Genomic DNA, 27,881 nt, shown 5'->3' with positions numbered 1-27,881 from the left:
GTCTAATCAGAAATGGAGGATGTGCACAAGCCTGCAAAAAATTCTCTAAATCTTAGGAGGACACCTCGGGCGGATCTGTAATCTGCTCTCCCCTAGGGCCCCGCAATGAAATGACCACTGGTGGTCTGTCTTCACTGTGAACTAAATATGCAAGTCATTTGGGAAATGAGTATGATGGTGATAGTGGAATACTCACCCCTAACTTGCTAGCCCTATATAACCACTTATTTGAGACATCCACACTCCCTCCCTCTGAGAGGAGCGCTCATAGTCCTTATACCCAAACCAGGGAAAGACCCAGGGAAAGACCCAGGCTACCCTGAATCCTACCGCCCAATTTCTATGCTGCAGGTCGATATTAAAATACCTGCCAAAGTACTTGCCCTCCGCCTCAATCCGATCATCACGAGTCTGATACACGCGGACCAAGCAGGCTTTATGCCAGGTCACAACACCTCCTCTAACTTGAGGAAGCTATATATTAATCTGCAAGCCATACATGAGAATATTGGATCACGAGTGGCGGTAACCCCAGACCAGTGATGGAGAACCTTGGCACCCCAGATGTTTTTGAACTACATTTCCCATGATGCTCCACTACACTGCAGAGTGCCAGAGCATCATGGACAATGTATTTCCAAAACATCTGAGGTGCCAAGGTTCGCCATCACTGCCCCAGACACCAAAAAAGCATTTGATCCAGTGGAGATACGTTTTTGAAATGCCTCGAGAGTTATGGACTTGGGCCTAAATTCATCGAATGGATCAAATTACTATATCAAGACCCAACTGCCAAAGTGGTAGTCAATGGCTGGCGCTCGGTGTTTACCCTCACTAGATGAACGAGACGAGGCTGCCCGTTACCCCCACTGTTATACGCCCGAGCAGCAGAGCCCCTCGCCATCTCTATCTAAGAAAACCCAGAGATCCCATTAGACCCAGAGATCCCATTAGACCCAGAGATCCCATTAGACCCAGAGATCCCATTAGACCCAGAGATCCCATTAGACCCAGAGATCCCATTAGACCCAGAGATCCCATTAGACCCAGAGATCCCATTAGACCCAGAGATCCCATTAGACCCAGAGATCCCATTAGACCCAGAGATCCCATTAGACCCAGAGATCCCATTAGACCCAGAGATCCCATTAGACCCAGAGATCCCATTAGACCCAGAGATCCCATTAGACCCAGAGATCCCATTAGACCCAGAGATCCCATTAAACCCAGAGATCCCATTAAACCCAGAGATCCCATTAAACCCTGAGATCCATGGATTAAGCCTTGGAAACTTAACAGAGAAAATCGGCATGTATGCAGATGACACGCTGTTATACTTGGCTGACTCGGGTCCCTCCCTACAAACCGCACTACAGACGATGGAGTGGTTTGGGTCGTTCTCTGGTCTTAAGATTATTTGGGAAAAATCCCAAATCCTCCCCATTGATAGTTTTCCGCCATCCAGGATACAAGCCCAACTCCCTCTAACAGCGAGCAAGCCATATTAAATATTTAGGTATACATACGTCTCGATCCCCGGCCGATTTACATATCTCTCAACACACAGAGCCCCTCTTTGCCCTTGTCGATTCTAACATACAAACTTGGACCCGCCCACCCCTGGGAGTATGGGAGCGTATTAACCTTATAAAAATGGTTTTACCTAAAATACTATACATCTTATGGCATACCCCGATTTATGTACCCCTAAAATACTTTAAATCCCTGGAGGCTCTCCTCAAGTCTTTTGGGGACACAATAGACACAAACTGGCATGGCAGACACTTAAGAATCCCAGTGATCTAGGGGGCACTGCCCTTCCAGACTTTAATCTCTATTACATTGCCTCCCAGCTATCTCAACTGTATCACATTGACAAAACAGATAGGGATAGGTTCAATATTCTTTCTTTCTCGAACATCACGGGACACAGAGCCACAGTAATTACTGATGGGTTATATAGGTATCACTGGTGATTGGACACTGGCACACCCTATCAGGAAGTTCAACCCCCTATATAATCCCTCCCCCTTGCAGGGATACCTCAGTTTTTACGCCAGTGTCTTAGGTGATGGATGTGTAAAGATGTCCTGTGCTGAGCTCCAAAGGGAATATCCTAAGATCCTATACTGGGGCAAACCAGGCGAACCGGATCCATTCAAAGTGTCTTTTCATGGCCGAATTGAATGGTACCCGGGCCTCGTGTCCGAAGAAACTAGTTTTTACCCGTAATGCTTCTCTTTTTAGAGAGCTGGACCCCGCAGATCAGAAAATGGCTTTAAACTTCCTAATTTCTGGCGAGGTGCTTTACGGTCCCAGAACTGTTGGATCCCCCTACTGATGGGGGCCCCAGTCTGACGGTTTTTTCAAACGGAGCCCACCGTGAGAGGTGAAGATTGGGTCTGTGTAAACAGCACCCTGCGGCTGGATAAGGTAAGAGGAGATTCCACAGAATTTTTGAGTTCTAGTGGCTTTTCTCCTTTAAGGTAAATGCATGCTATGCCTATTGTGACCACGGGGGGCTGCCAAGAGCACAAACCTACACATGCTGACTCTGTCTCAGGTGTTGTAATCGCTGTTTATGTCCCAGCGTCTCAAGCAGGCTGCAAACAGGTAAGGTGGAAAGGGGGATTTCTCATGTTTGAATGTTCCCCCCCAGGCTAGAGAGGGGCCACAGGGGTCTAGAAAGTGGTTATACCACCCGGGCTCTGCGGCCTAATGGCCACCATCTCTCAAGATAGCCGTTCAGGCAGATCTTGTTACCAGCCTCCCTAATCCCCCCCCCCCCCCATCCCCAGCCTTTCTCCGGAAGCATGACAGGAGAGTCGGCAGCGCGGGAAGCGCTCGTTTTTTTTTTCAAAACCCGAGGGGGGGGGGCGGTAGAGGAGGGGGCGGGATGTCAGCACAGAGTGCTTAGACTCCCACTCAGACCAGCTGCAGGCTATTAAAGGCACTCTGTACAGGTGCACTCAGCCTTCTGAGAGACACAGAACTGACGGTCGCATGTAAGGTGGGACACAGGCATTCTCCTAGGCAGCATTTACTGAAGTAACACCAGACTGAGCATTGGGTAGCAAGGCTTTTAGCCAGACTACATCGATCAGCGGGCAGTGTTCATTTGTATACCTCACACCTTGTTGCTTTGCACTATGGGTAGAAGAGGTTCAAGCACCCCAGGAACCAGAGACACTAGGGGATCTCGTTCAGGTTCTGAGGGCCCCCTGTCGGCAGCATCCTCCCCCCCTAAAGATGGGCCAGGGACGGCTAGCCAGGGAGAGCCATCGGGGTCAGGGGCTACACCTGCTTCTGGCACTTCAGCCCCTGTATATATTACACAAGAGGTTTTTTCCTCAACCATTAATGGTCTAGAGGAAAGATTAATGGCCGTGATTACGTCTTCACTCAGTGGAAGAAAACGCACTAGGCTTTCCTCTGTTCCCCAAGACCCTCAGACAGAGGAGCTCTGGGATAAAGGAGATGAATCCCTTTCAGAGGATCGGGATGGGATGGATGATTCCTCTTCGGGGAAATCAGGTGGAGAGGGACCCTCTGCGACTTCCCAAGAGGAGAAAGTCTTAGTGCAGATCCTCACTGGATTGGTCCGCTCCACATTTAAGTTGCCCATACCTGAAACTGCTAAAGAATCCTCTTCTGCTTTGGGGTCACTGAAACCTTTCCAAGCAGCACATGCTTTTCCTGTTCATACTTTACTTGAAAAGCTTATTTATTCTGAGTGGGTTCACCCAGACAAACGTTTTTTTCCGCCGAGAAAGTTTTCAACACTTTATCCGATGGAAGAAAAGTTTATTAAAATGTGGGGAATACCGGCTATTGATGCCGCCATTTCCTCCGTAAATAATAGTCTGACTTGTCCTGTAGACAATGCTCAGATGCTCAGGGATCCTGTAGATAAAAGGATGGAATCCCTATTGAAGGATGTTTTCTCCTTAGCAGGATCAGTGGCCCAACCTGCAGTAGCAGCGATTGGAGTCTGTCAATACTTAAGAGACCATGTTAAGCAGGTCATCAAAGTATTACCTGAACAGCAGGCCCAGGGGTTTGCTAACCTTCCAGCGGCCTTATGCTTTGTGGTTGACGCCATTAGAGATTCTATCGTGCAAACCTCCCGTCTTTCACTGGGGTTGGTGCATATACGTAGAATCCTATGGTTGAAAAATTGGTCAGCCGAAGCACCATGTAAGAAGCTACTGGCTGGGTTTCCATTTCGTGGTGCAAGGTTGTTTGGAGAGGACTTGGATAACTATATCAAGAGAATCTCTTGTGGGAAAAGCACTCTCTTACCTGTCAAGAAGAAGAGTAAGCGTCCCTCTTTCAAACGGACTCTTTCCCCAGCGCCGGGGGCTTCAGCCTCCAGGCAGTCTCGACGGCTGCCTCCATCGGGGTCCAGAGACGAGAGTCAACCCCAGGGACAAAAGAAGTCCTGGGGAAAGAAGCCTACTAGGCAAAACACTAAGACCTCTGCATGAGGGGGCGCCCCCGCTCACTCGAGTGGGGGGAAGACTGCGACAGTTCTCAGAGCTCTGGCACGAGGACTTCCAGGACAGATGGGTAATCTTCACGGTAACCTTAGGGTACAAGCTGGAGTTTCAGGAATTCCCCTCTCCTCGGTTCCTCAGATCAAATGTTCCCAGAGACCCAGAGAAGAAGCAGTCACTCCTTCTAGCGTTAGAGCAACTTTTGTCGCAGGAGGTCATTATGATAGTTCCCGCAAAGGACCAGGGATTGGGCTTCTATTCCAACCTTTTTACGGTCCAAAAGCCAAATGGGGATGTCAGGTCCATTCTGGACTTAAGGGATCTGAACCGATTCCTAAGGATTCAATCCTTCCGCATGGAATCAATTCGAACAGTAGTTCCCACCCTGCAGGGAGGAGAATTTCTGGCATCAATAGACATCAGAGATGCATATCTGCATATGCCCATTTTTCCTGCTCATCAGAAGTTTCTGCGCTTCGAGGTAGGAGGGCGCCATTTCCAGTTTGTGGCTCTGCCTTTCGGGATAGCCACTGCACCTCGAGTGTTCACAAAGATCTTGGCTCCTCCTCTGGCCAGATTAAGGGCTCAGGGTATAGCTGTCATAGCATACCTAGACGACCTGCTCTTGATAGACCGGTCGGTAGCCTCTTTGAATGGAAACTTGAGGACCACGGTCAGGTATCTAGAACACCTGGGTTGGATCCTCAACTTGGAAAAGTCTTTCCTAAAACCAGTAAGAAGACTGGAGTATTTAGGTCTGATTATAGATACAAGCCAGGAGAAAATATTTCTACCCCAGGCAAAGATCACTGCTTTGAGAGAGCTGATTCTGACAGTAAGGACCAAGAAGGGTCCCTCAGTCCGCCTTTGTATGAGGCTACTAGGGAAGATGGTGTCTTCATTCGAAGCAGTTCCCTATGCTCAGTTTCACTCAAGAATGCTGCAACACAGTATTCTGTCGACCTGGAACAAGAAGGTTCAGGCATTAGACTTTCCGATGCACCTGTCGCATGCGGTGCGTCAGAGCCTCAATTGGTGGCTCATACCCGAAAACCTGCAGAAGGGGAAATCCTTTCTACCGGTTACCTGGACAGTGGTAACAACAGATGCCAGTCTGTCAGGTTGGGGAGCAGTTCTGGAACAGGCTGCGGTCCTGGCAGATGAGGAATGGAGCAAAGCTTTAGATGCCATCAAAATTGTCTCCCTCCTAAACTCTCGGACAGACCATCTAAGATCTATATCCTCCATTCTAGATATGGGAGGGGGCAGTCCACCAACTGTCTATTGTGTCAGCAGGAAACGGGTACATTTTTTCACTTGATTTGGACATGCCGTTTATTACAGGCGTTTTGGAAACAAATTGTAGATTTCCTTCATGACGAGATAGGATCACCACTTACCATGGACCCGAAACAATGTCTGTTGGGAATATTCCCCGACCCCGAAATTGATAAGTTTACGAAAATATTCTTACATGAAACATTATTCTCAGCCAGGAAATTCATTACAAGACAATGGGGGAGATCACAGCCACCTAACTTTTCTGAATGGAAAGCAGATGTAAAGAACGTCCTCCCCTACTAAAAATTCTTATATATAAACCGGGGATGCCCAACCCAAGTACAAATACAATTTGGGATCGTTGGCTACAAGATTCTGAAACATGTACAAAAATATCATAATGACCCCCCCCCCAAAAAAAAACGGGTCCCTCAGTGTTTGTAGTAACCACATGTCTTTATTACTATGAAAGTCCCACCACTTGAACCCTGACAGATATGTCCCTATACAGATTATGACTTCAACTGGACTTCACCAACTATCTGTGATAGAACTCTGTTACATGAAAAAAAAAAAAAAAAAAGATGTATTAACCTGGGAATGCTCCCATACCAATTCTATATGTCAATTGTTCAATAAAAACCTTTTGTTAAAAAAAAAAAAAATTGACATTGGGAAGCTGAGGCGTGTATATACGTCAATGTGTATATAATATACTTTTTCAATGTTTCAGTATGTTTGGCATCATGCCTTACTGTATATAGTTTTCTATATACGTGTGTGTGTGTGTATGTGTGTATATATATATATATATATATATATATATATATATATATATATATATATAATATGTAAATCCTAGCAATGAACTTCTCTTATTTGCTCCCCTCTTGGTTGTTGAATATCCAAAGAACTTTATCTGTCAAATGTTTTTTTTTTGCTCTGTGGAAGTTGAAGGAAATGTAAAAGACGTGTGATGTAGATTTTACATTATTTGACCTTTTGGTACTTCTCTGGTCTTCCCCTCACAGCTATGACAGCAGTGGGACATCGAGGGACGATATAAAGGAGAGATTCGCACAGACGATGGAATTTGTGGAAGAATATTTGAGAGATGTGGTTGGGCAGAGATTTCCGTTCTCCGATAAAGAGAAGAACAAGCTGACGTTTGAGGTGATGTAACTTTTACTTGAAGATGCCGGACTACTTCCTTGGCTGGTATCACAAATGGGGACGGGTCCTTTGTACCTACAGACTGACTTTGTACCTCACGAACAAAACAAAGGTAATGCAGCCCTTTTCCTTTCTCTTAGCCCTTGTTCACATTGAAGCAACTTATGCGATTTGACAGGTCAAATCGCATGACAAGTCTCACCCTATTGCCGGCCATCGCACTCTTCAAATCGTTGCTGGCGATTTCGGGCGTGACTTGCATAGACATCTGTGCACGAAGCAGCAGTCAATGTAAATCGGGGCTCACAGAGGAATCTCCATATCCACAGCTCTCTCAGGGTTTGGCTTTCTGAGTCCCAGGCCAAGAGCGTAAGTTTCATCAATGTGAACAAGGGGTAAGAGAAAGGAAAGGGGTTGCATTACCTTTGTTTTGTTCGTGAGCGAGGGAAGCCCTTCACCTGTGAGGACAACACCTCTCCACAAACAGTCCAACTTTAATTAGAATAGAATTATCTAAACTACAATTGTTAAAAGAGCAGAGAATGATCTGAGAGCTGTCCCGCTTCGGATAATAGGAGGATGATACCGGCAAGGATTTTCACGTTTTTTGATTAACATACACGCTAAAGATCGAGCTCTGATCTGGTAAGAGTCTTATTAAGAGGGGGTTCTCTTGTACACCCCCCCCCCCTCTTTATTTGAGCATGTGTGATGTGGAACTCGCTTGGGTGACAGCAACTATCTCTGAGGATCTTTCTTCATCAGATTGATTTTTAAAGGACTTGGCGCTTCTCTATATAATCATTGTTTTTTATTACATGAGTGTACGGACTTGATTGAATGTATATATAGTTTAGATTGTTCATGGCTTATGATCTATTTTTATAAGCGCTGCCGGAGTCTATTAGACTCTTTTTTATTATTATTATTATTTATTAGTGCTATTTCTTCTGTTTAGGAATACATTTTTTAGGTAGCAGCTGTTGCCATTAATCTTGGTTACTTGTATCAATCTGTTCCAGATTATTTATGACTCCTAAGCACTTGTTTTAAGTGTGACAATAGAACTCGTCTCATTTGTTTTCTCTCCTTTGCTAATGTTCTAGTAAAGGCAGCGCCCAAATTCTCCATCTGTGTGCACAGAGAAAAAGTTGTTTGGGGCGTACAGTAAAGGTGGTTGAAAGTCCTGCATTTGTATAGAGGTGGCCTCAAGAGGCAATTCCCCCCCCCCCCCACAAAATAGAATTTAAAATGAAGACACTGTATCTTTCATTATGCCATTTAGATTGTTAGCTCTTATGTATTCCAGCAGCAGCAGTACAGAAAAATGACATGTTTTGGTGCTACAAAGTTTACAACTATCCAGTCTTCATATTATGGAGAATTGCAGTGGATAAAATATGGCGAGAGGGGGGTGGGGGTGGGGGTGTGTGTGTGGGGGGGGGGGGGGGAGATAGGGAGAGGAATACCATCGTAATCATCATCTTCCCTTCTTTCTGCAGGTGGTGAACTTGGCTCGCAATCTCATCTACTTCGGCTTTTACAATTTCAGCGACCTTCTCCGTCTGACGAAGATCCTTCTGGCCATCCTGGACTGTGTGCACCTGGCTACTAATTTCCCCACCAACAAAATGGGCAAAGATGGTGAAAAGCAAGGTAGGTAGATTGGGGGGGGGGGGGGCACCCTGAATACTTATCCCTGTGATTCTGTAATTGGATTGCTGTGATTTTATATTTGTCTACATAAAATACGGCATTCAGAGATGAAGTGCACATTGTAGTTGTAGGAAACCAATTGGGCATATTTATTTTCGGAGCCAGTTTCTAGAGCCACCTATGGAGGATTTCGGAATAGTGTGCCGAATCTTCATACAGAATAATCCTCTCTTCTGGTAGGTGGGAGTAACGTTATGCGCTCCATCCATGGAGTTGGAGAACTTATGACTCAGGTGGTACTACGCGGTGGGGGGTTCCTTCCACTCACCCCCATGGCAGCCCCAGAAGGAGCCATTAAACCTCAGAGAGAGCCGGAGAAGGAGGACATCCTGGTCATGGACACCAAGCTGAAGATCATTGAGATTTTGCAGGTAAGTGTCACCAGACGTCGGTTATGTCTTTATAATCTGGTCGTGTTTTGTGCCGACTCGTAGCTTAATGGGGGAAAAGAATACAATTATAAAGGCAAATAAGACCAGTGGTATAAATAAGCTCTAATATTCTCTCCCTAACGTATCGCTCGGGGGAGGATGTAACCGTTTAACATGGACCCGAACCCCAAAAAATGAAGATTTGTTTTCTTTTCAGCCTCTGAGACTGGGAGAGGAAGGAGCAGTCAACAAGGGTTTCTCCACCAACTACTAAGTCATGTTTTGCTTGGGGATCAAATACTTATTTTACTCACTGAACTCCATTTATAACATTTGTATTGTGTTATTTCTGGATTTTTGGTTGATATTCTGTCTCTATCATATAAAATACACCTATGATAAAAATTATAGACCCTTCATTTCTATGTAAGTGGGCAAAACTTACACAATCTGCAGGGGAGACGATCGTTATTTTCCACCCACTGTAGCTGTTTGCTGAAATCCCCTGCGCTGAGCACTTTCCATGTATTTATATGAAGAGGCGGTGCTCCCATTTAGTGGGATTTGGGCGTTTGGGGCTGTTAGATTAGAAATCTAAAGATCTCATTTGTGTCCTGACTATTCAGACACTTCCATTGGATATTGTAATTCTTGTGCCTCCTAAGATTGGTAATTGGCGTTCGTCTCAATTTCTGAGCCTTTGTTACCGGGCAGATTCCCAGAGGTGAACACCGGAGTGTGCGTCTCCTGAACGCTCCAGTAATGGGCACGTTCTCTGTTACTTCTTCTTCTTCCTTTTCTCATATTTTCTAGTTCATTCTGAATGTTCGCCTGGATTATCGCATCTCCTGCCTCCTCTGCATCTTCAAGAATGAGTTTGATGAGAGCAATGCTCAGTCCACAGACGGGTCGGACACGGTGACCGTGGTGCCAGGTGAGAGCATGCGCTGGGGAGAGCCGCCGTACTCCTTAAAAATTTGCATTTATTTATTTTTTTTGGAGTCTGCAGACTATTCCGCCAGCCCCGAGGTACAGGCCTTCAGTTACAGGATTAGAGGAGGTGTTTATAGACTACAGGTGCAATTATGTCGTACTTTTGCTCCATTGAGATCTACGAGTCCCTCCGATGTGGTGGTGGATGGGACTTGTAGTTTTCTTTACTCAGATCCTGTGAATGAACTACGTGGCTGTGCAGACGCTCCAATTTGAGAATGCTCAGGGTGCTCCCAGATTCAGTAAGAGTTGGGGGGGGGGGGGGGGGGGGACTACAAGGCCCTCAATATAGGTATAGTATAGATCAGGGATATGCAATTAGTGGACCTCCAGCTGTTGCAAAACCCCAAGTCCCATCATACCTCTGCCTCTGGCTGTCATGCTTGTGGCTGTCAGTCTTGCTATGCCTCATGGGACTTGTAGTTCTGCAACAGCTGGAGGTCCGCTAATTGCATATCCCCGTTATAGACCATCGCAAACAAGATTTCCCGGCACACCTACCAGCCAGCCTGCAAAATGACCACATTGCCCTGTCTTACAGTTTGCTTTAAAAAAAAAAAAAAATAAGGTTTTGTTTGCACACATTTGCAAATACATGAGTGAGCCGCACTGCCCACATCAAGGGACCTCTGTCTGTATACACTGCGGTCATAACACAAAAATTTCCAGAGCCTCCGTAGTAGGAGCACATGTGTCGCCCTTTCATGCGCACCGTGCTGCAAAGACCAGTCATAGGTTGGGATGATTACCGTTTTTTTTATACAGTTGGTTGAGTTGGGTGCGGGGACGCTCGGAATGCCATTGTGCCATTGCTGGGCGTCACATGCGTCCTTGTGCCTTTTTATAAAGGGGTGAGCTCCCTCCAGGCATACCCGCCCTCTACTTATCCATTGATATATACGTGCTCTTACTGTGGAGGCTCTGGAAGTTTTAGACGGCAGTGTATACAGAGGTCCCTGGATGTGGGCACTGCGTCTTACGCATGTATTCACAAATGTGTGCAAACAAAACCCTCTGCGTTTAACGCAAACTGTTAGACCGGACAATTTGGTTGTTTTGCAGGCTGGCTGGGAAATATTTTGTTTGCAATGAGCGTCGCCCTTTCATGCGCACCTTACTGCAAAGGCCCGTTATAGGTTGAGGTGGCTGCCATTTTTTTGTATAATACAGACCAAGGTCAGAAAGGTGGACTTGACCTTTAAAAACATTTAGCAATGAAGACCTAAGAAAATCTGGCCGAAAGCACACACCATAATGTTCCGTCAGCTTCTAGGACATTCTACATCTAAAAGTTTTTATCAGTTTTGGATGGAGTAGGTTGGAACCCGGTATTTTTTTTTTTTTTGTCCTGTTGATGAGATTTGTCATGACTTCCTGTTGGGTTTTCAGGACAGGATGTTGAGGGGAATCATCGTCTTGGAAGGTTTCCCCTCTTCCTGTGTCGGTGACAACTGTAAAATGTTGGATTTCTCATTCCTCCGTCACTTTCTCTACTTTTTTCATCTCTCTAACCTTCATACGACTTTAATGGAACACAATGATTGCATTAAATACAAAAATGATCTTAATTTTTTTTCTTTTAGGTGCCCTGGATTTCGAGCACATCGAGGAGCAGGCGGAAGGCATCTTTGGCGGAAGGTAAGGACCGTCTTGTGATCTTCATCTTCATCTTCATCATCTTCATCATCTTCTTCTTCATCTTCATCTTCATCTTCATCTTCATCATCTTCATCATCATCTTCTTCTTCTTCTTCATCTTTTACCAAGAATAAAGCTCCTAGTCTTCTGAAGTTTTCTATTTGATTTGTTTCCATAATAATGTTACAGTGTAATACTTATATGATGGTGGCATCAGCTATATAAAATTAGAATCTGAGCTCCGCATCCAGAGCCATTGGATGGAGATTTAAAGGAGAAGTACGGGGAAAGCTTGTTTGGCTGTACTCTTCCTATAGATCACAGGGGTGCAGTTTGTTCTGCACTCCTGTGACCCATTTTCAGTCTAGGGAAGATTGTGACCGTATTGTCGGCATCTGCCCACATGTCTGGACCAGCACCAGGCTCTCAGCGAGCCACTGAGAGCCTGATCCGGCCACCCCCTCCACAGCCCAGCACTCCAGTGAGAGCAGAGAGGTGGTGACTGACAGTCGGCAGCTCTCTGCTCAGGGAGCTCTGAAATCCGAGCGATCGCCAGTGTTCGATCGCTCGGTTCTCAGCGTTGGAGCCGGGGAGGGGGGACAGATGCAGCATCCACCTAGGCAAGTATGATTCTTAAAAAATAAAAATAAAGATAAATCCCATACTTCTCTTGAGAATTCCTGGTTTCCTGGCTCAGTGAATAATTTGTTGGGACCAGTTTGGACCAAATGAATGAATTCCATTCCGGAACGGATTGGCAGCTGCTGTAGTTTATTGTAGTAGTTGTGTTCTGTACAGGAAGCAGCGCTTTGTGCCGGCAGCAGTACCCGGCGCCGTCCTAGTTATGTAGAGTCAGCTGTCCCTCATCTCCACCATTTAGGAGAAGCCTTGTATTTTTATTCTTCAATGAATGTAAGGCATCCTCCGATTGGCCAAGGTGGGGATCTTGACGTCATCTGTCCACCTCTCTTACCCCAGCCAATCAGAGGATGCCTTGTATTCACTGAAAAAAATACAAGGCTTCTCCTGAATGGTGGAGATTTGATATAGGCAAACCTCTCTACATTCTGGAGTAGAGGGGAAGCTGCCAGAACCCGGCGCTGTGTGCCGTGCATGGCGCTGTATACCGTGCATGGCGCTGTGTGCCGTGCATGGCGCTGTGTGCCGTACATAGCACAGACTAGGCATACAGATGATGTTTGTTCCAAGTTGGCACCAACAAATTATTTAATGTGCCAGGAAACCTTTAATTTCCTTTTAAATTGACAAAGCAACTGTTTATCCACTGCTAATTGGTAAAGGTCCAACGAATGCAAAAATGAATAGTAATTTAGGCCACGAACACGAATCCGGTTTCAAATGTTTACTTGGATGTTATGATTGTTTTAAATCAGACTGTCAGGATTGCAATATGGAAGCTGCCATTGTCCCCAGTGAACAAAGCTGTTCATCCTTCTTTTTTTTTTTTTTTTTTTTAATATTTTATTGAACATTTGGGCATACGAACAAAAACCTCCTCTTTTAAAGTGATTACATTTTTTTTTTTTTTGTTTAATAACAAACTGGTTCATACTTACCACCTCTGCAGTGGTTTTGCACAGAGCAGCCCCCGATCCTATTCTTCTGGAATCCCCCGCCGGCGCACCTTTCTCCTCCTTGTACCACCTTAGGAAGTCACGTCCCATTGTGGCACACCTGCAGGCTCAATCCTGAGCCACACTGCCTGTGTATATAGACAGAGCTAGGCTTGGCCCCACCCCCCCACTCTTTTTTTTTTTTTTTTTTTCCCCAGGCTGTAATTGACAGCAACAGGACCCATTTGCTTCCCCTGCAGTCTCTGAGCCACTGAGGGGGGAGGAGAGGGAAGGCAGCTCTGCTGTTCTTGCACTCAGGCAAGTAAGGAATGTGGGGGGGGGATTAAAGTGAATGAGATTGTTGATGAGCCGACGGCGGGTCCGAGGAGGAGGCGTCGGTGGGTGCGAGGAGGCGGCGTCAGCGAAGCCGCCGACAGTGGGTCAGATGACAGTTGCTCTTTAAAAATGATGATATAAATTGAGTTGATTTAAATCAAGCCTTTTTTATTGGTGATTTAAAATGATGGTGATTCAAATCCACCCTGGTTAAAAGCAATCATTTACCGACACCCCCTACTTGGGTGAGAACACTTTGCCCAGCAGAGCCGGCCGGGTAACGCCTAGTAGTTCCAGGTCAGTCACTTACCAGATATTGAAATAAGGATGAATAGGTGAGTCTACAATTCCAGCTCCCATGTTTCCATCTTGAAAGGTTCCTTTTTATCATTGTAACATCCTAGAATAAAATCGGGAAGCCTCCCTGGTATCCCAGGCTTCAGACTGACTTGTGCCTTTTTTTCCCCGTAGTGAAGAGAACACCCCATTGGACCTGGACGATGATGGCGGTCGCACCTTTCTGCGTGTCTTGCTCCACCTCACCATGCATGATTACCCCCCTCTGGTGTCCGGAGCCCTGCAGCTGCTCTTCCGCCATTTCAGCCAAAGGCAGGAGGTGCTCCAGGCCTTCAAACAGGTCTGTGGACGGACATTGGCCACCTTTTCTTCTAGACGAAGGTTTGTAGATGTCTTCTAACCGATGTCCTCTTCACACAGGTCCAGCTGTTGGTGACCAGCCAGGATGTGGATAACTACAAACAGATAAAGCAGGATTTGGACCAGTTGAGGTCCATCGTGGAGAAGTCGGAGCTGTGGGTCTACAAAGGGTCGGGGCCCGAGGAGGCTCCAGAACAGGCCACGGGGACAGCGGGCACTAAAGAGGCAAGTTTTCCTTCAAGTCTTGTCAAACCTTAAAACCGAACTCCAGAAATATTTTGTTTTTGTGTAAAGTAGGGAAGAGATTAAAATGTCAATTCTAATTTCTGTTTGTGACCCAATCGGGAAGCTTTTCCCTTCCCGTCCCTGAAATGGGGGAGTAATTGTTATGGGTGCGGGAAGTCATGGAAAGTAATAAAACCCAACCCTTCCTCACTCAGATAAAACTTGGAACTCCAACCCTAGGACTGCTTGCACAGAGGGGGGCAAAATGGGGCCCCAGAGCATCCAAACCCCATACCCCTCTCTGCCCTGCCAACAGAGGGTCAGGTAGAGAAACCACTTGGCTCAATGGTAGAATTCACCCATACGTGGCATGTGAGATTCTGGTGATTTTGAACTTAAAGTGGTTGTAAACCCTCCATATTCCCAGTGAAGTGACCGTCCTCAGGTGATACACAGAGCTCAATCCTCCTGCATAAGTTGTACCTGTTTATCTGCAGTCTTCTCTCCTCTACATCCACTCAAAGTTCAGAATTTATACAGCTTGTCTGAGAGTTCCAAAAAAAAGGGATGGAAAGATGAAGTTGCACTCTTCAGGGACACCCCCCCCCCCCCTTTTCACTCAGGAACACAGCTGAGGCTGTCAATCACCGGCTGTGTGCTGGAGCTCCCTCCCCGTCACCCTTTTTCTCTTGGTGTCAGGAAAACTTGTCAGAAGTGACTCGTGCAGAGGAAGGAGGCAACAGACAGAAATGACACTCAGTATTTTAAAATAAATGCATTCCCTTTTCAGTGTATCTCAGCTTGTTTTTGTCTTTTTTGTAGGAAGGATCTGGGAAGCCGAAGAAAGCGGAGAGCACCAGCAGCTATAACTACAGAGTGGTTCGAGAAGTGCGTACGCCTCCTACTGGAGGGAATGTTCTGTTTATTACAGGGAAATCCACAGGGGTCTACTTTGTAAAATGTTCTCATGGCAGAGGTCCAAATGTCATGTTTGTGCTATAATACATCACAGCCCCCCTTTTACATCACAGTCCCCCCTGTACATCACTGTCCACAGCCCCCCTCTTACATCACAGCCCCCTGTACATCACTGTCCACAGCCCCCCTTTACATCACAGTCCCCCCTTTTACATCACAGTCCCCCCTTGTACATCACTGTCCTCAGCCCCCCTTCACATCACAACCCCCCCTGTACATCACTGTCCACAGCCCCCCTTCACATCACAGTCCCCCCCCCCCCTGTACATCACTGTCCCCCCTGTACATCACTGTCCCCCCTGTACATCACTGTCCCCCCTGTACATCACTGTCCCCCCCTGTACATCAGTCCCCCCCCTGTACATCAGTCCCCCCCCTGTACATCAGTCCCCCCCTGTACATCACTGTCCTCGGCCCCCTTCACATCAGTCCCCCTTATACATCACTGTCCTCAGCCCCCCTTCACATCACAACCCCCCTTTTACAGCACAGTCCCCCTTGTACATCACTGTCCTTAGCCCCCCTTAACATCTCAGCTCCCCCTTTACATTAGTGTCCACAGTCCCCATCTCACATTACAGTCCCCCCTTTACATTAAAGTCCCCCCCTTTAAAGCAGTCCAACAGCGTCCTCCACTCCTCTTCACATCGCAGTGCCCCTTGCAGTCATAGCCCCTCCCCCCTTTCATCATTCCACCTCCCTCACACAGTCCCACCAGGGCAGAGGCACATAACGGGGTGTTCTGTCTGGTTTCCGGCCCGGCTTCCGTTATCCTCACAGCAGGCGGGGGAGGGAGGTGCTGCATATCAGGACAGAGGGTGGGAGTTTCCCAACTTATTACATTAACAAGCTTGTGATTACCGAATCCTGTCCTCTCTCCCAATATGCAGCACCTCCCCCTGCCCCATGTGAGGAGGATGGCGGCGGCCGGGCGGGAGACCAATGAGAGAACACCCAGGCTGGCATGGCCGCCTCCCACCATTTAGTGAACCCAGGTGTATTGTCTTATCCCCCCTTCTCCTGCTTTCCTCCTGTAGATCCTCCTGCGGCTCAGCAAGCTCTGTGTGCAGGAAAACCCATCCGGGCGCAGAAACCGCAAACAGCAGCAACGTCTACTGCGGAACATGGGGGCGCACACGGTGGTGCTGGAGCTGCTGCAGATTCCCTATGAGAAGGTGAAGGTTTACACGGATTTTTCACTGCTGCTATTGGTCAGAAACGGTTCATTGGAGAGAAGGTTTTCTTCCCAGTGTTGCCATTAGTAATCGCCTGGAAATGTGTGAAGGGAAAAGTGCTGTTCAATGTCCTTTCTATAAAACAATTGTTGAGCATTGTATTTAGAGAAGAGCTCGCTGCAATACTCACCTCCTCTGCAGGGCTCCCCCCCCCCCAGGAGATCCAGCTCTTCTCCTCACACCCAATGATTGTTAGCCAGTCTGGGCTCGGCGGAGAATGGCACTGATCCCCCCCCCCCTTTCTATGGGCGCTGCTCACTTTTGATATTCGGGACCCAAACGAAGAGCAGAAAAAGGACCTGTGACCCCTCTACTGGATTGGGAAGAAATGAACCTTAAAGGTGCAATGGAGCAAAGGGAAGATGAGTATAAGTGGGGGGGTGGGGGGCGGGGCAGCTACTTGTACTCTTCTTCCCTTTGCTCCATTGTAGCTCTTTTCACCGATAGGTTGAAGGAAAAGCCACTTCTACAAATCCGCTCCAATTGGTGCTCACAGCTTCCCATGTGATGGTTCTGGGTCTCAAGCAGCCAATAGCAAAGCCTAGGAGAGTAATAATGGGGGTGGGGGTGGGGGGTGGTAACGAATATTTGTAGCTGTCTATGTGGTTTCTAGTTGAAGCTACACAGGGCTGAGGATATGTGCCCCATGGGGGAGGAGTCACATGTGTCACCATATCCAATAATACCGCATGTATGCCACGCCTCCCATCTTTTTCAGATGGGAATGACGGATACCTGCTAGCAAATGTATGTGGGTGTAGGACACACCCCTTGCCACACCCCTTTGAAGGAGAATTCTACAAAAAAAAAAATAGTTAAACCCACAAGTGTGCGTTTTTTTTTTTTTTTTTTTTTCTGATTTACAAATGTAGCAATTTAGAAATTGGATGAAAGGTTTATCACTGGCGATAAATATACATTTTATATACAATATATAGAGATCAGACCAACACGGGGGACCAATGAGGAGGAAAGAGGGACTTTGTTCCACATCAGGGACAGTTGGGAGCGATGGTGTTCCTCTTCACTCACAATGGTGAATTGAGGAGAAAAGGGAGGAGCGTATATTGGGGGTGGGGAGAAAAGGGAGGAGCGTATATTGGGGGTGGGGAGAAAAGGGAGGAGCGTATATTGAGGGTGGAGAGAAAAGGGAGGAGCGTATATTGGGGTGGAGAGAAAAGGGTGGAGCGTATATTGGGGGTGGAGAGAAAAGGGTGGAGCATATATTGAGGGTGGAGAGAAAAGGGTGGAGCGTATATTGGGGGTGGAGAGAAAAGGGTGGAGCGTATATTGGGGGTGGAGAGAAAAGGGAGGAGCGTATATTGGGGGTGGAGAGAAAAGGGTGGAGCGTATATTGGGGGTGGAGAGAAAAGGGAGGAGCGTATATTGGGGGTGGAGCGTATATTGAGGGTGGAGAGAAAAGGGAGGAGCGTATATTGGGGGTGGAGAGAAAAGGGTGGAGCGTATATTGGGGGTGGAGAGAAAAGGGAGGAGCGTATATTGGGGGTGGAGAGAAAAGGGTGGAGCGTATATTGAGGGTGGAGAGAAAAGGGAGGAGCGTATATTGGGGGTGGAGAGAAAAGGGAGGAGCGTATATTGAGGGTGGAGAGAAAAGGGAGGAGCGTATATTGGGGGTGGAGAGAAAAGGGAGGAGCGTATATTGAGGGTGGAGAGAAAAGGGTGGAGCGTATATTGGGGGTGGAGAGAAAAGGGAGGAGCGTATATTGGGGGTGGAGAGAAAAGGGAGGAGCGTATATTGGGGGTGGAGAGAAAAGGGAGGAGCGTATATTGGGGGTGAGGAGAAAAGGGAGGAGCGTATATTGGGGGTGAGGAGAAAAGGGTGGAGCGTATATTGGGGGTGGAGAGAAAAGGGAGGAGCGTATATTGGGGGTGGAGAGAAAAGGGAGGAGCGTATATTGAGGGTGGAGAGAAAAGGGAGGAGCGTATATTGGGGGTGGAGAGAAAAGGGAGGAGCGTATATTGAGGGTGGAGAGAAAAGGGAGGAGCGTATATTGAGGGTGGAGAGAAAAGGGAGGAGCGTATATTGGGGGTGGAGAGAAAAGGGAGGAGCGTATATTGAGGGTGGAGAGAAAAGGGAGGAGCGTATATTGAGGGTGGAGAGAAAAGGGAGGAGCGTATATTGGGGGTGGAGAGAAAAGGGTGGAGCGTATATTGGGGGTGGAGAGAAAAGGTTGGAGCGTATATTGGGGGTGGAGAGAAAAGGGAGGAGCGTATATTGGGGGTGGAGAGAAAAGGGAGGAGCGTATATTGGGGGTGGAGAGAAAAGGGTGGAGCGTATATTGGGGGTGGAGAGAAAAGGGTGGAGCGTATATTGGGGGTGGAGAGAAAAGGGAGGAGCGTATATTGGGGGTGGAGAGAAAAGGGAGGAGCGTATATTGGGGGTGGAGAGAAAAGGGAGGAGCGTATATTGGGGGTGAGGAGAAAAGGGAGGAGCGTATATTGGGGGTGGAGAGAAAAGGGAGGAGCGTATATTGGGGGTGGAGAGAAAAGGGAGGAGCGTATATTGGGGGTGGAGAGAAAAGGGAGGAGCGTATATTGGGGGTGAGGAGAAAAGGGAGGAGCGTATATTGGGGGTGAGGAGAAAAGGGAGGAGCGTATATTGGGGGTGAGGAGAAAAGGGAGGGGGAATGGAAAGAGGAGGAAGAGTAGGGGGAGGGGGAAAGAATATTTATGTGGGGGGGGCATATAGTGAGCAGGAGGAGGGTGTATTGTAGGGGGGAGAATATATTGGGGGGGAGAGGAAGAGAAAAGGGGGGTGAGTACGGGAGAGGATGGAAGGAGAATTGATTTGTTGGGGGGATATATTGTGGAGTGAAAGGGGGTTTAGAGTATATTGGGGGGAGGGTGGGAGGTAAGGGGAGGGAGAGTATATGGGGGGGTTAAGTAGGGGAGAATTTTTTATTTTTTTGGGGGGGAATAGAGAAAAGGGGAAGCAAAGTATATGGAGGGGGGGGGGAGGGGTCGTGAAAAGGTAAAGAGTATTTTGGAAGTGGGGGAGTGAGACGGTAAAGATAGTATATTGGGGGGGGGGGCATTAAATTGGCCTGTGTTGTCATTGACTATCATTAATCAGCTCTCTGGTTTCTCCAGTCGGAGGACACGCGCATGCAGGAGATAATGAGGATCGCTCATGAATTTCTGCAGAACTTCTGTGCCGGAAACCAGCAGAACCAGGCTCTACTCCACAAACACATCAACCTCTTCCTGACCCCGGGGGTGAGTGCCGGGACCAGCCAATCAGCACATAGCCCAACAAGCTCAGTACACAGATGTATCCATCCCCATCCAAGTGGGTAAGAGCAGCCAATGGCAGACAAGGAAGAGAGGAAGTCCCTTTTACCAGGTTGTCCCAACGATGATACAATGTTACAGAAACGGGAGGGGGGAGCTGGAGGTTTGTTTCAATTACATGGTCAGCCTTTTATATATAAGGAGGAAATGCTTAGTTTACATGCACCTCGTTCATTCTGTGTTTGGCTCTCTTGGAACACACACAAGAAAATTGGTTCCCTCCCAGGAATACGAATCTGCCGGACATGACATCCTCTCTGATTGCGAAGTCTTTAGATCTGTTTTAAAGGGGCGGCGTTGGGCAGAGTTTACAGGCTGTGTCCTCGGCGGTGCCGGTTGGATGATACCTGTGTGTGTCTCGTAGATTCTAGAAGCCGTCACTATGCAGCACATCTTCAAAGACAACTTCCAGCTGTGCAGCGAGATAAACGAGCGCGTCGTCCAGCACTTCGCTCACTGCATCGAGACGCACGGGCGCAGCGTCCAGTACATCAAGTTCCTACAGACCATCGTGAAGGCCGAGGGCCGGTTCATCAAGAAGTGCCAGGACATCGTCATGGCGGAGGTAAGAGTGCCAAAAAACACGATATACAATGTATCTGCTCTGTGCATTAGATGTGGGGGGAGGGGTGTTCCTATATATACAGACCTCCCCAGGTAACTCCCTCTGTCCCAATATGCAGCACCTCCTACCCCTGCCCGCTGTGAGGATGATGGCAGTAGCTGGGTGGGAGACCAATGAGGGAGAACACCCAGGCTGATAGGTGGCACAGCCGCGGTCCAGATAGGACTGTCACTTGGTCCGGACCGCGGTCCGTCATCTAGTGAACCCTCAATGATGCTGGGCGTCCTCCAGCCAGGAAATGAGGCAGACTCTATCTGACATATTTGGTAAACCTGCGTTTTTATACCTCCTCATACCTTAAAACTGAATATTGACTGACTGCACAAATGCATATTTGGTAATCTGTTTGTCACCGCTGTTTCAACTCCATCCGTAGCCATGCTCACATTATTTAAATGTTTATTTAACCATTAAGTTTTACCTCAATTAAGGGTTCCCTTATCTTTACAATTTTGGCCTTTTAGTCCCCTTGCAGTTTGATTGTGGTGTGAAAGTTATGCCCTGCTTGCTGTGTTCCTAATATCCCCTCCTAATTGATTAATTGCCAGATTCTATCCACACCCAACACAGTATAAAAACAAGGCCTTCTTTACAGGGGAACATACAGGGGGTTCTTCCAAAGAAGTGGGTTCTTTAAATAAGTGGCACTTCTGCTCTTGCACTTCAGCTATTTGCACAAAGCAAACTATAAAAGACTGCAGGTGACCAATTCCAAATGATCTCACCTTCCTCTCTGAAACATGCACTCTTTACCTCTCCTCCTCTTCACAACTGCTGCCTCTCTCCTCAAACTCTTTTCTACATCCCTCTGCTCCACCACACAATCTGTACATATCACCCTCACTTCTCCCCTCCCCCTATTACTGCACTCATCACCTCTTTCTAACTCTAAGCCCACTTGCTAACATACCCCCCAGGATACTGAAACATGTCCCCTCATACAAATCATATTCTCATATTACCTCCCTCACTCTTCTGCTTCTCCTAATCGCTGGAGATATTTCCCCAAACCCTGGGCCTCCCTTATTTAACTGTGCCCAACACACCCATCACCCTACACCCTCTGGCAGTAGTCGCAATCTACACAATTTAGTCTCCATTCCTCTTCTTCCCAACACCAGCCTCCCCCTCTCCTGCGCCCTCTGGAACGCCCGCTCTGTCTGCAACAAACTCACTTCTGTTCATGACCTCTTTGTCACTAATTCCTTTAATCTACTTGCTCTCACAGAAACCTGGCTCCACGAATCTGACACACCTTCTCCTGCTTCCCTCTCCCAGGGTGGCCTTCACTGGACTCACTCCCCCAGGCCTAATGGACGCAAGGGAGGTGGAGTGGGATTCCTCCTATCCCCCCCCCCCCCGAGCACCTTCCAGGTTATTCACCCTCCTCCCTCTTTTTCCCTCTCATCATTCGAAGCCCACTGTATACATCTATTCTATCCTACTTCCCTAAGAATTGCTGTGATCTACCGGCCCCCTGGACCATTATCAACTTTCCTTGATGAGTTTTCTGCCTGGCTACCCTACTTTCTCTCTTCGGATATTCCAACAATCCTTCCCGGTGATTTCAACATCCCCGCTAATACAAACACTCCTGCTACTTCTAAACTTCTTAGTCTAACCTCTTCATTTGACCTGAAGCAATGGGTACAGGCTTCTACTCACTCTGATGGCAACACCCTTTACCTTGTATTCTCCTACCTATGTACTCCATGCAACTTCTCCAACAATCCTTTTCCTCTCTCTGACCATCATCTTATTAGTTTCTCTCTCCCCCTGTCTTCCACCACCTTTCCCTCCAATCGCCTAACCATCACCCAACTTCAACTCCTCTCTCCTGCTACTGACCACCTCTGACAAAATCTCTCCCCTGTCCTGCACCAACCAAGCCACGTCCATCTACAATAAATCTCTGTCCTCCACGCTGAACAAGCTCGCTCCCCTCACTACACGCAGAATCAGACCCCGACCCCTACAACCCTGGCAAACAGACGACACCAAAATTCTCAAAAAACGTAGTCGTGCTCTTGAGCGTCTGTGGCACAAGACTAAGTCTCTCAAAGACTTCAACCAATACAAATCTGCCCTCCAAAAATACTATTCTTTCCTCCACACTGCCAAGCAAACCTATTTTACAACTCTTATTAACACCTTCTCATCCAATCCCCGTAAACTCTTCTCTACCTTCAACTCTCTACTTTGTCCTCCACCGCCTCCCCCCACTGATTTACTCACTGCCCAGGAAATCGCTAATCACTTCAAAAACAAGATTGATACAATCCGTGATGAAATCTCCATTCTACAGGTATCTCCCCCAGCTAAGACCCCATGTCAACAGGTACAACTGACACTCCCCCTATTCAAATCTGCTACTACAGACCAAGTTGCTAAACTCCTTTCTATCGCCCACCTAACCACCTGTCCCCTGGATCCTATTCCCTCTCATATGCTACGGTCACCCTCTGACCCCATCCTACACTCTCTAACCCACATCTTCAATCTCTCCCTCACCTCTGGCATCTTCCCCGACGCTCTAAAACATGCACTGGTCACCCCCATACTCAAAAAGCCGTCCTTGGACCCTACCAATCTTAACAACCTACACTCTACCTCATTGCTCCCCTTTTCCTCTAAACTCCTTGAACGCCTGGTTTACAACCAACTGAGTGATCACCTCATTAAAAACAACCTTCTTGATCCCCTTCAATCTGGATTTCGCCCTCAACACTCCACAGAAACTGCTCTTTTAAAACTCACAAATGACCTACTAACTGCAAAAACCAACGGACACTATTCTGTACTCCTACTTCTGGATCTTTCAGCTGCCTTTGACACGGTTGACCACCCCCTCCTCCTCAAAAAACTTTACTCCATCGGTCTCCGTGACTGCGCTCTTCAGTGGCTCTCATCCTACCTATCCCAACGCACCTTCAGTGTCACAATTCTACTTCCTCCACTCCTCTTCCCTTCTCTGTCGGGGTCCCCCAAGTTCTGTTCTTGGACCTCTTTTATGTTCAATCTACACCTCTTCCCTGGGTCAGCTGATAGCCTCTCACGGCTTTCAATATCATTTCTATGCTGATGACACACAAATCCATCTATCCACCCCTCAACTCACTCCATCAGTCTCCTCCTCCTCCCAAATCTATCTCTCCACCCCTCAACTCCCTCCACCAGTCTCCTCCTCCTCCCAAATCTATCTCTCCACCCCTCAACTCCATCAGTCTCCTCACACATCAGTAACTTACTAACCGATATATCTGTATGGATGTCACACCACTTCCTCAAACTCAACTTGTCCAAAACTGAGCTTATAATATTTCCTCCCCCACCTGCCTCTTCCCCTGACTTGTCTGTCAAGAGCAATGGCAAAACCATCCACCCGTCCCCACATGTCAGGGTTCTAGGTGTTATCCTGGACTCTGAACTCTCCTTTCAGCCCCACATCCAATCACTTTCCAAAGCTTGCCGCCTCAACCTCCGCAACATCTCTAAACTACGTCCCTTTCTAACCAATGAAACCTCAAAGCTCCTGATTCACTCCCTGGTTATCTCTCTCCTCGACTACTGCAACTCAATCCTCATTGGCTTACCTTTAAATAGACTCCTCCCCCCTTCAGTCCATCATGAATGCTGCCGCCAGACTCATCCACCTTACAAACTGCTCAGTGTCTGCTACCCCTCTCTGCCAATCCCTCCATTGGTCGCCATTCAGTGTCTGCTACCCCTCTCTGCCAATCCCTCCATTGGTCGCCATTCAGTGTCTGCTACCCCTCTCTGCCAATCCCTCCATTGGTCTCCATTCAGTGTCTGCTACCCCTCTCTGCCAATCCCTCCATTGGTCTCCATTCAGTGTCTGCTACCCCTCTGTGCCAATCCCTCCATTGGTCTCCATTCAGTGTCTGCTACCCCTCTGTGCCAATCCCTCCATTGGTCTCCATTCAGTGTCTGCTACCCCTCCCTGCCAATCCCTCCATTGGCTGCCACTCACCCAACAAATTAAATTCAAAATACTAACAATATGTTACAAAGCCATCCACAGCTCTGCCCCCAGTTACTTCACTAGCCTAGTTTCAAAATACCAACCTAATCGCCACCTCCGTTCCTCCCAAAACCTCCTGCTCTCTAGCTCTCTCATCACCTCCTCCCATATCCCCCTCCAGGACTTCTCCCGAGCCTCACCCATCCTCTGGAATTCCCTACCCCAATCTGTCAGACTGTCTCCAAATGTATCCACTTTTAGGCGATCCCTGAAAACTTTCCTCTTCAGAGAAGCCTATCCTGCCTCCATCTAACAACTGCACTATTTTCTCCATGAGCTCATCCCCCACAGCTATTACCATTTTGTATAACTTGACCCTCCCTCCTAGATTGTAAGCTCTGAGGATCAGGGCCCTCTGATTCCTCCTGTATTGAATTGTATTGTACTTGTACTGTCTGCCCTAATGTTGTAAAGAGCTGCATAAACTGTTGGCTCTATATAAATCCTGTATAATAATAATCTGACTTGCTGCACAATGTTTTTGTATGTGTGATACTTTCTGAATATGCGCCTTTATTTGTAACCTCCTCCCCCCCCTCCTTCCTGTGCACCTCCTTTACCCCCCCTCCTTCCTGTGCACCTCCTTTGCCCCCCCCCTCCTTCCTGTGCACCTCCTTTGCCCCCCCCTCCTTCCTGTGCACCTCCTTTGCCGCCCCCCCCCCTCCTGTGCACCTCCTTTGCCCCCCCCTTTCCTGTGCACCTCCTTTGCCCCCCCTTCCTGTGCACCTCCTTTGCCCCTCCCCCTTCCTGTGCACCTCCTTTGCCCCTCCCCCTTCCTGTGCACCTCCTTTGCCCCTCCCCCTTCCTGTGCACCTCCTTTGCCCCTCCCCCTTGCTGTGCACCTCCTTTGCCCCTCCCCTTTGCTGTGCACCTCCTTTGCCCCTCCCCCTTGCTGTGCACCTCCTTTGCCCCTCCCCCTTGCTGTGCACACTCCTTTGCCCCTCCCCCTTGCTGTGCACCTCCTTTGCCCCTCCCCCTTCCTGTGCACCTCCTTTGCCCCTCCCCCTTCCTGTGCACCTCCTTTGCCCCCCCCTCTTCCTGTGCACCTCCTTTGCCCCCCCCCTCTTCCTGTGCACCTCCTTTGCCCCCCCCTCTTCCTGTGCACCTCCTTTGCCCCACCCCTCTTCCTGTGCACCTCCTTTGCCCCCACCCCTCTTCCTGTGCACCTCCTTTGCCCCCCCCCCTCTTCCTGTGCACCTCCTTTGCCCCCCCCCCTCTTCCTGTGCACCTCCTTTGCCCCCCCCCCTCTTCCTGTGCACCTCCTTTGCCCCCCCCCTCTTCCTGTGCACCTCCTTTGCCCCCCCCCCTCTTCCTGTGCACCTCCTTTGCCCCCCCCCTCTTCCTGTGCACCTCCTTTGCCCCCCCCCCTCTTCCTGTGCACCTCCTTTGCCCCCCCCCCCCTCTTCCTGTGCACCTCCTTTGCCCCCCCCCTCTTCCTGTGCACCTCCTTTGCCCCCCCCCCCTCTTCCTGTGCACCTCCTTTGCCCCCCCCCTCTTCCTGTGCACCTCCTTTGCCCCCCCCCCCTCTTCCTGTGCACCTCCTTTGCCCCCCCCCCTCTTCCTGTGCACCTCCTTTGCTCCCCTCAGCTGGTGAACTCCGGAGAGGACGTCCTCGTCTTCTACAATGACCCGGGCCTCCTTCCAGACTCTGGTGCAGATGATGCGTTCAGAGAGGGAGCGGATGGATGAGAACAGCCCCCTCATGTATCACATCCACCTGGTGGAGCTGCTGGCGGTTTGCACGGAGGGGAAGAACGTTTACACCGAGATCAAGTGCAACTCTCTGCTGCCGCTGGACGATATCGTGCGGGTGGTGACACACGAGGATTGCATCCCGGAGGTGACACACAATGCACAATTATCATCCAATCTCTGTCTATTGCAAGCGCAGTTGGCATCTTGACTGAATAAGTGCTGGGGGGGAGGGGTGATACATTTAGAGGATAAACCTCTCGGGGTGTCATTTTGTTTTATTAAACCCCCAGAGCCAGGTGATGGACTTCTATTCGGAGTCACAATCGCTGTGCTGCATTGGTGAAAAGTATGACCTGTATAGAGAGTATATAGAGAGTATAGATGTCCCTATGTACTTGTTAAAGTGCACCTAGTATCATGCGCAGTAATGTCCAGGCAAACATACAAAGACACAACTGACATATGTGTGAGAAGTTTTATCGGGTAAAGGATGAACGCAGAACCTCCTTGGAAGTGACAGTGCAGTTTGATCCCGGACGCACCCCCAACCTGATGGCTGAGGGTTCAGCGGTTTGCAGTCATCACTTTTCCGTCTCCCCCAATTAGCACGTTTCTTGTTTGCACAGCGGTGGAGCGCTGCTAGTAGTGGCTCCTCCCAGTTTGGTCCTTCATTGTACAGGAAGTTATGGGAAGACACAAATCCATTCACAGTCACATTTAATCAATATCTTTTGAATTGTATTGATCAGTTGTGATTCTTATTGATCTGCCTGCAGATTTGTTTCCTTCCTGATTTTCTGTCTCTGCAGGTGAAGATCGCCTATATAAACTTCCTCAATCATTGCTATGTGGACACAGAAGTGGAGATGAAGGAAATCTACACCAGTAACCACATGTGGAAGCTGTTCGAGAATTTCCTGGTGGACATCTGCCGGGTGAGACGGGAGAACTCCGCATGAAGGGATTTGTCAAACGTTGGAGATAACTGTGAAGCGATGCACAAACTGTTGGCGCTTAGATGGATATAGATAGATATATATATAGAGATATATCTCTATATCTTTATCTCTTGTATAATAATAATATAGATAGATAGAGATGTAGAGAGATATAGATATATATAGATAGATCTCTTGTATAATAATAATAATAGAGATATAGATATATATAGATAGATCTCTTGTATAATAATAATAATAATAATATAGATAGAGATATAGATATATATAGATAGATCTCTTGTATAATAATAATAACGGGGTGATATGTTTGTGCTTAGGTGTGTAACAGCACAAGCGACAGGAAACACGCGGACCTCATCCTGGAGCGTTACGTGACGGAAACGGTGATGAGCATCATAAACACCTTCTTCAGCTCTCCTTTCTCCGATCAGAGCACCACACTGCAGGTCAGGTGGAGGTTTTATGGGGACCGGGATTTTATTTATTGGGGAGGGAGGGGGGAACCTACCTTGGTAAACACGGGATGATTGTGGGATTTTTAAGGTGCAAGTATTGATACGGTGATCCAGGAT

General features: G+C 48.0%; 1 protein-coding gene across 1 annotated transcript in view; it reads left to right on the top strand.

The window, feature by feature from the left end:
* LOC141102426 (inositol 1,4,5-trisphosphate-gated calcium channel ITPR1-like) overlaps positions 1 to 27,836 on the top strand; it is a gene marked incomplete in the record, with an annotated part of 74,298 nt that extends 46,462 nt beyond the window's left edge. The window contains 15 exon segments of the mRNA XM_073591380.1: positions 6,809 to 6,950; positions 8,453 to 8,606; positions 8,847 to 9,037; positions 9,851 to 9,971; positions 11,614 to 11,668; positions 14,050 to 14,215; positions 14,296 to 14,460; positions 15,283 to 15,348; positions 16,476 to 16,613; positions 19,785 to 19,910; positions 20,350 to 20,550; positions 26,240 to 26,281; positions 26,283 to 26,492; positions 27,157 to 27,282; positions 27,627 to 27,836. Of these exon segments, the coding sequence (XP_073447481.1) occupies positions 6,809 to 6,950; positions 8,453 to 8,606; positions 8,847 to 9,037; positions 9,851 to 9,971; positions 11,614 to 11,668; positions 14,050 to 14,215; positions 14,296 to 14,460; positions 15,283 to 15,348; positions 16,476 to 16,613; positions 19,785 to 19,910; positions 20,350 to 20,550; positions 26,240 to 26,281; positions 26,283 to 26,492; positions 27,157 to 27,282; positions 27,627 to 27,836 (2,113 nt within the window).
* Between the last annotated feature and the right edge of the window lie 45 nt (positions 27,837 to 27,881).

The sequence above is a fragment of the Aquarana catesbeiana genome, linkage group LG07 (genome assembly GCF_042186555.1).
Source record: "Aquarana catesbeiana isolate 2022-GZ linkage group LG07, ASM4218655v1, whole genome shotgun sequence".
Taxonomy (NCBI): domain Eukaryota; kingdom Metazoa; phylum Chordata; class Amphibia; order Anura; family Ranidae; genus Aquarana; species Aquarana catesbeiana.
The sequence above is the reverse complement of the archived record's forward strand: the minus strand, read 5'-3'. Positions and strand labels throughout refer to the sequence as shown.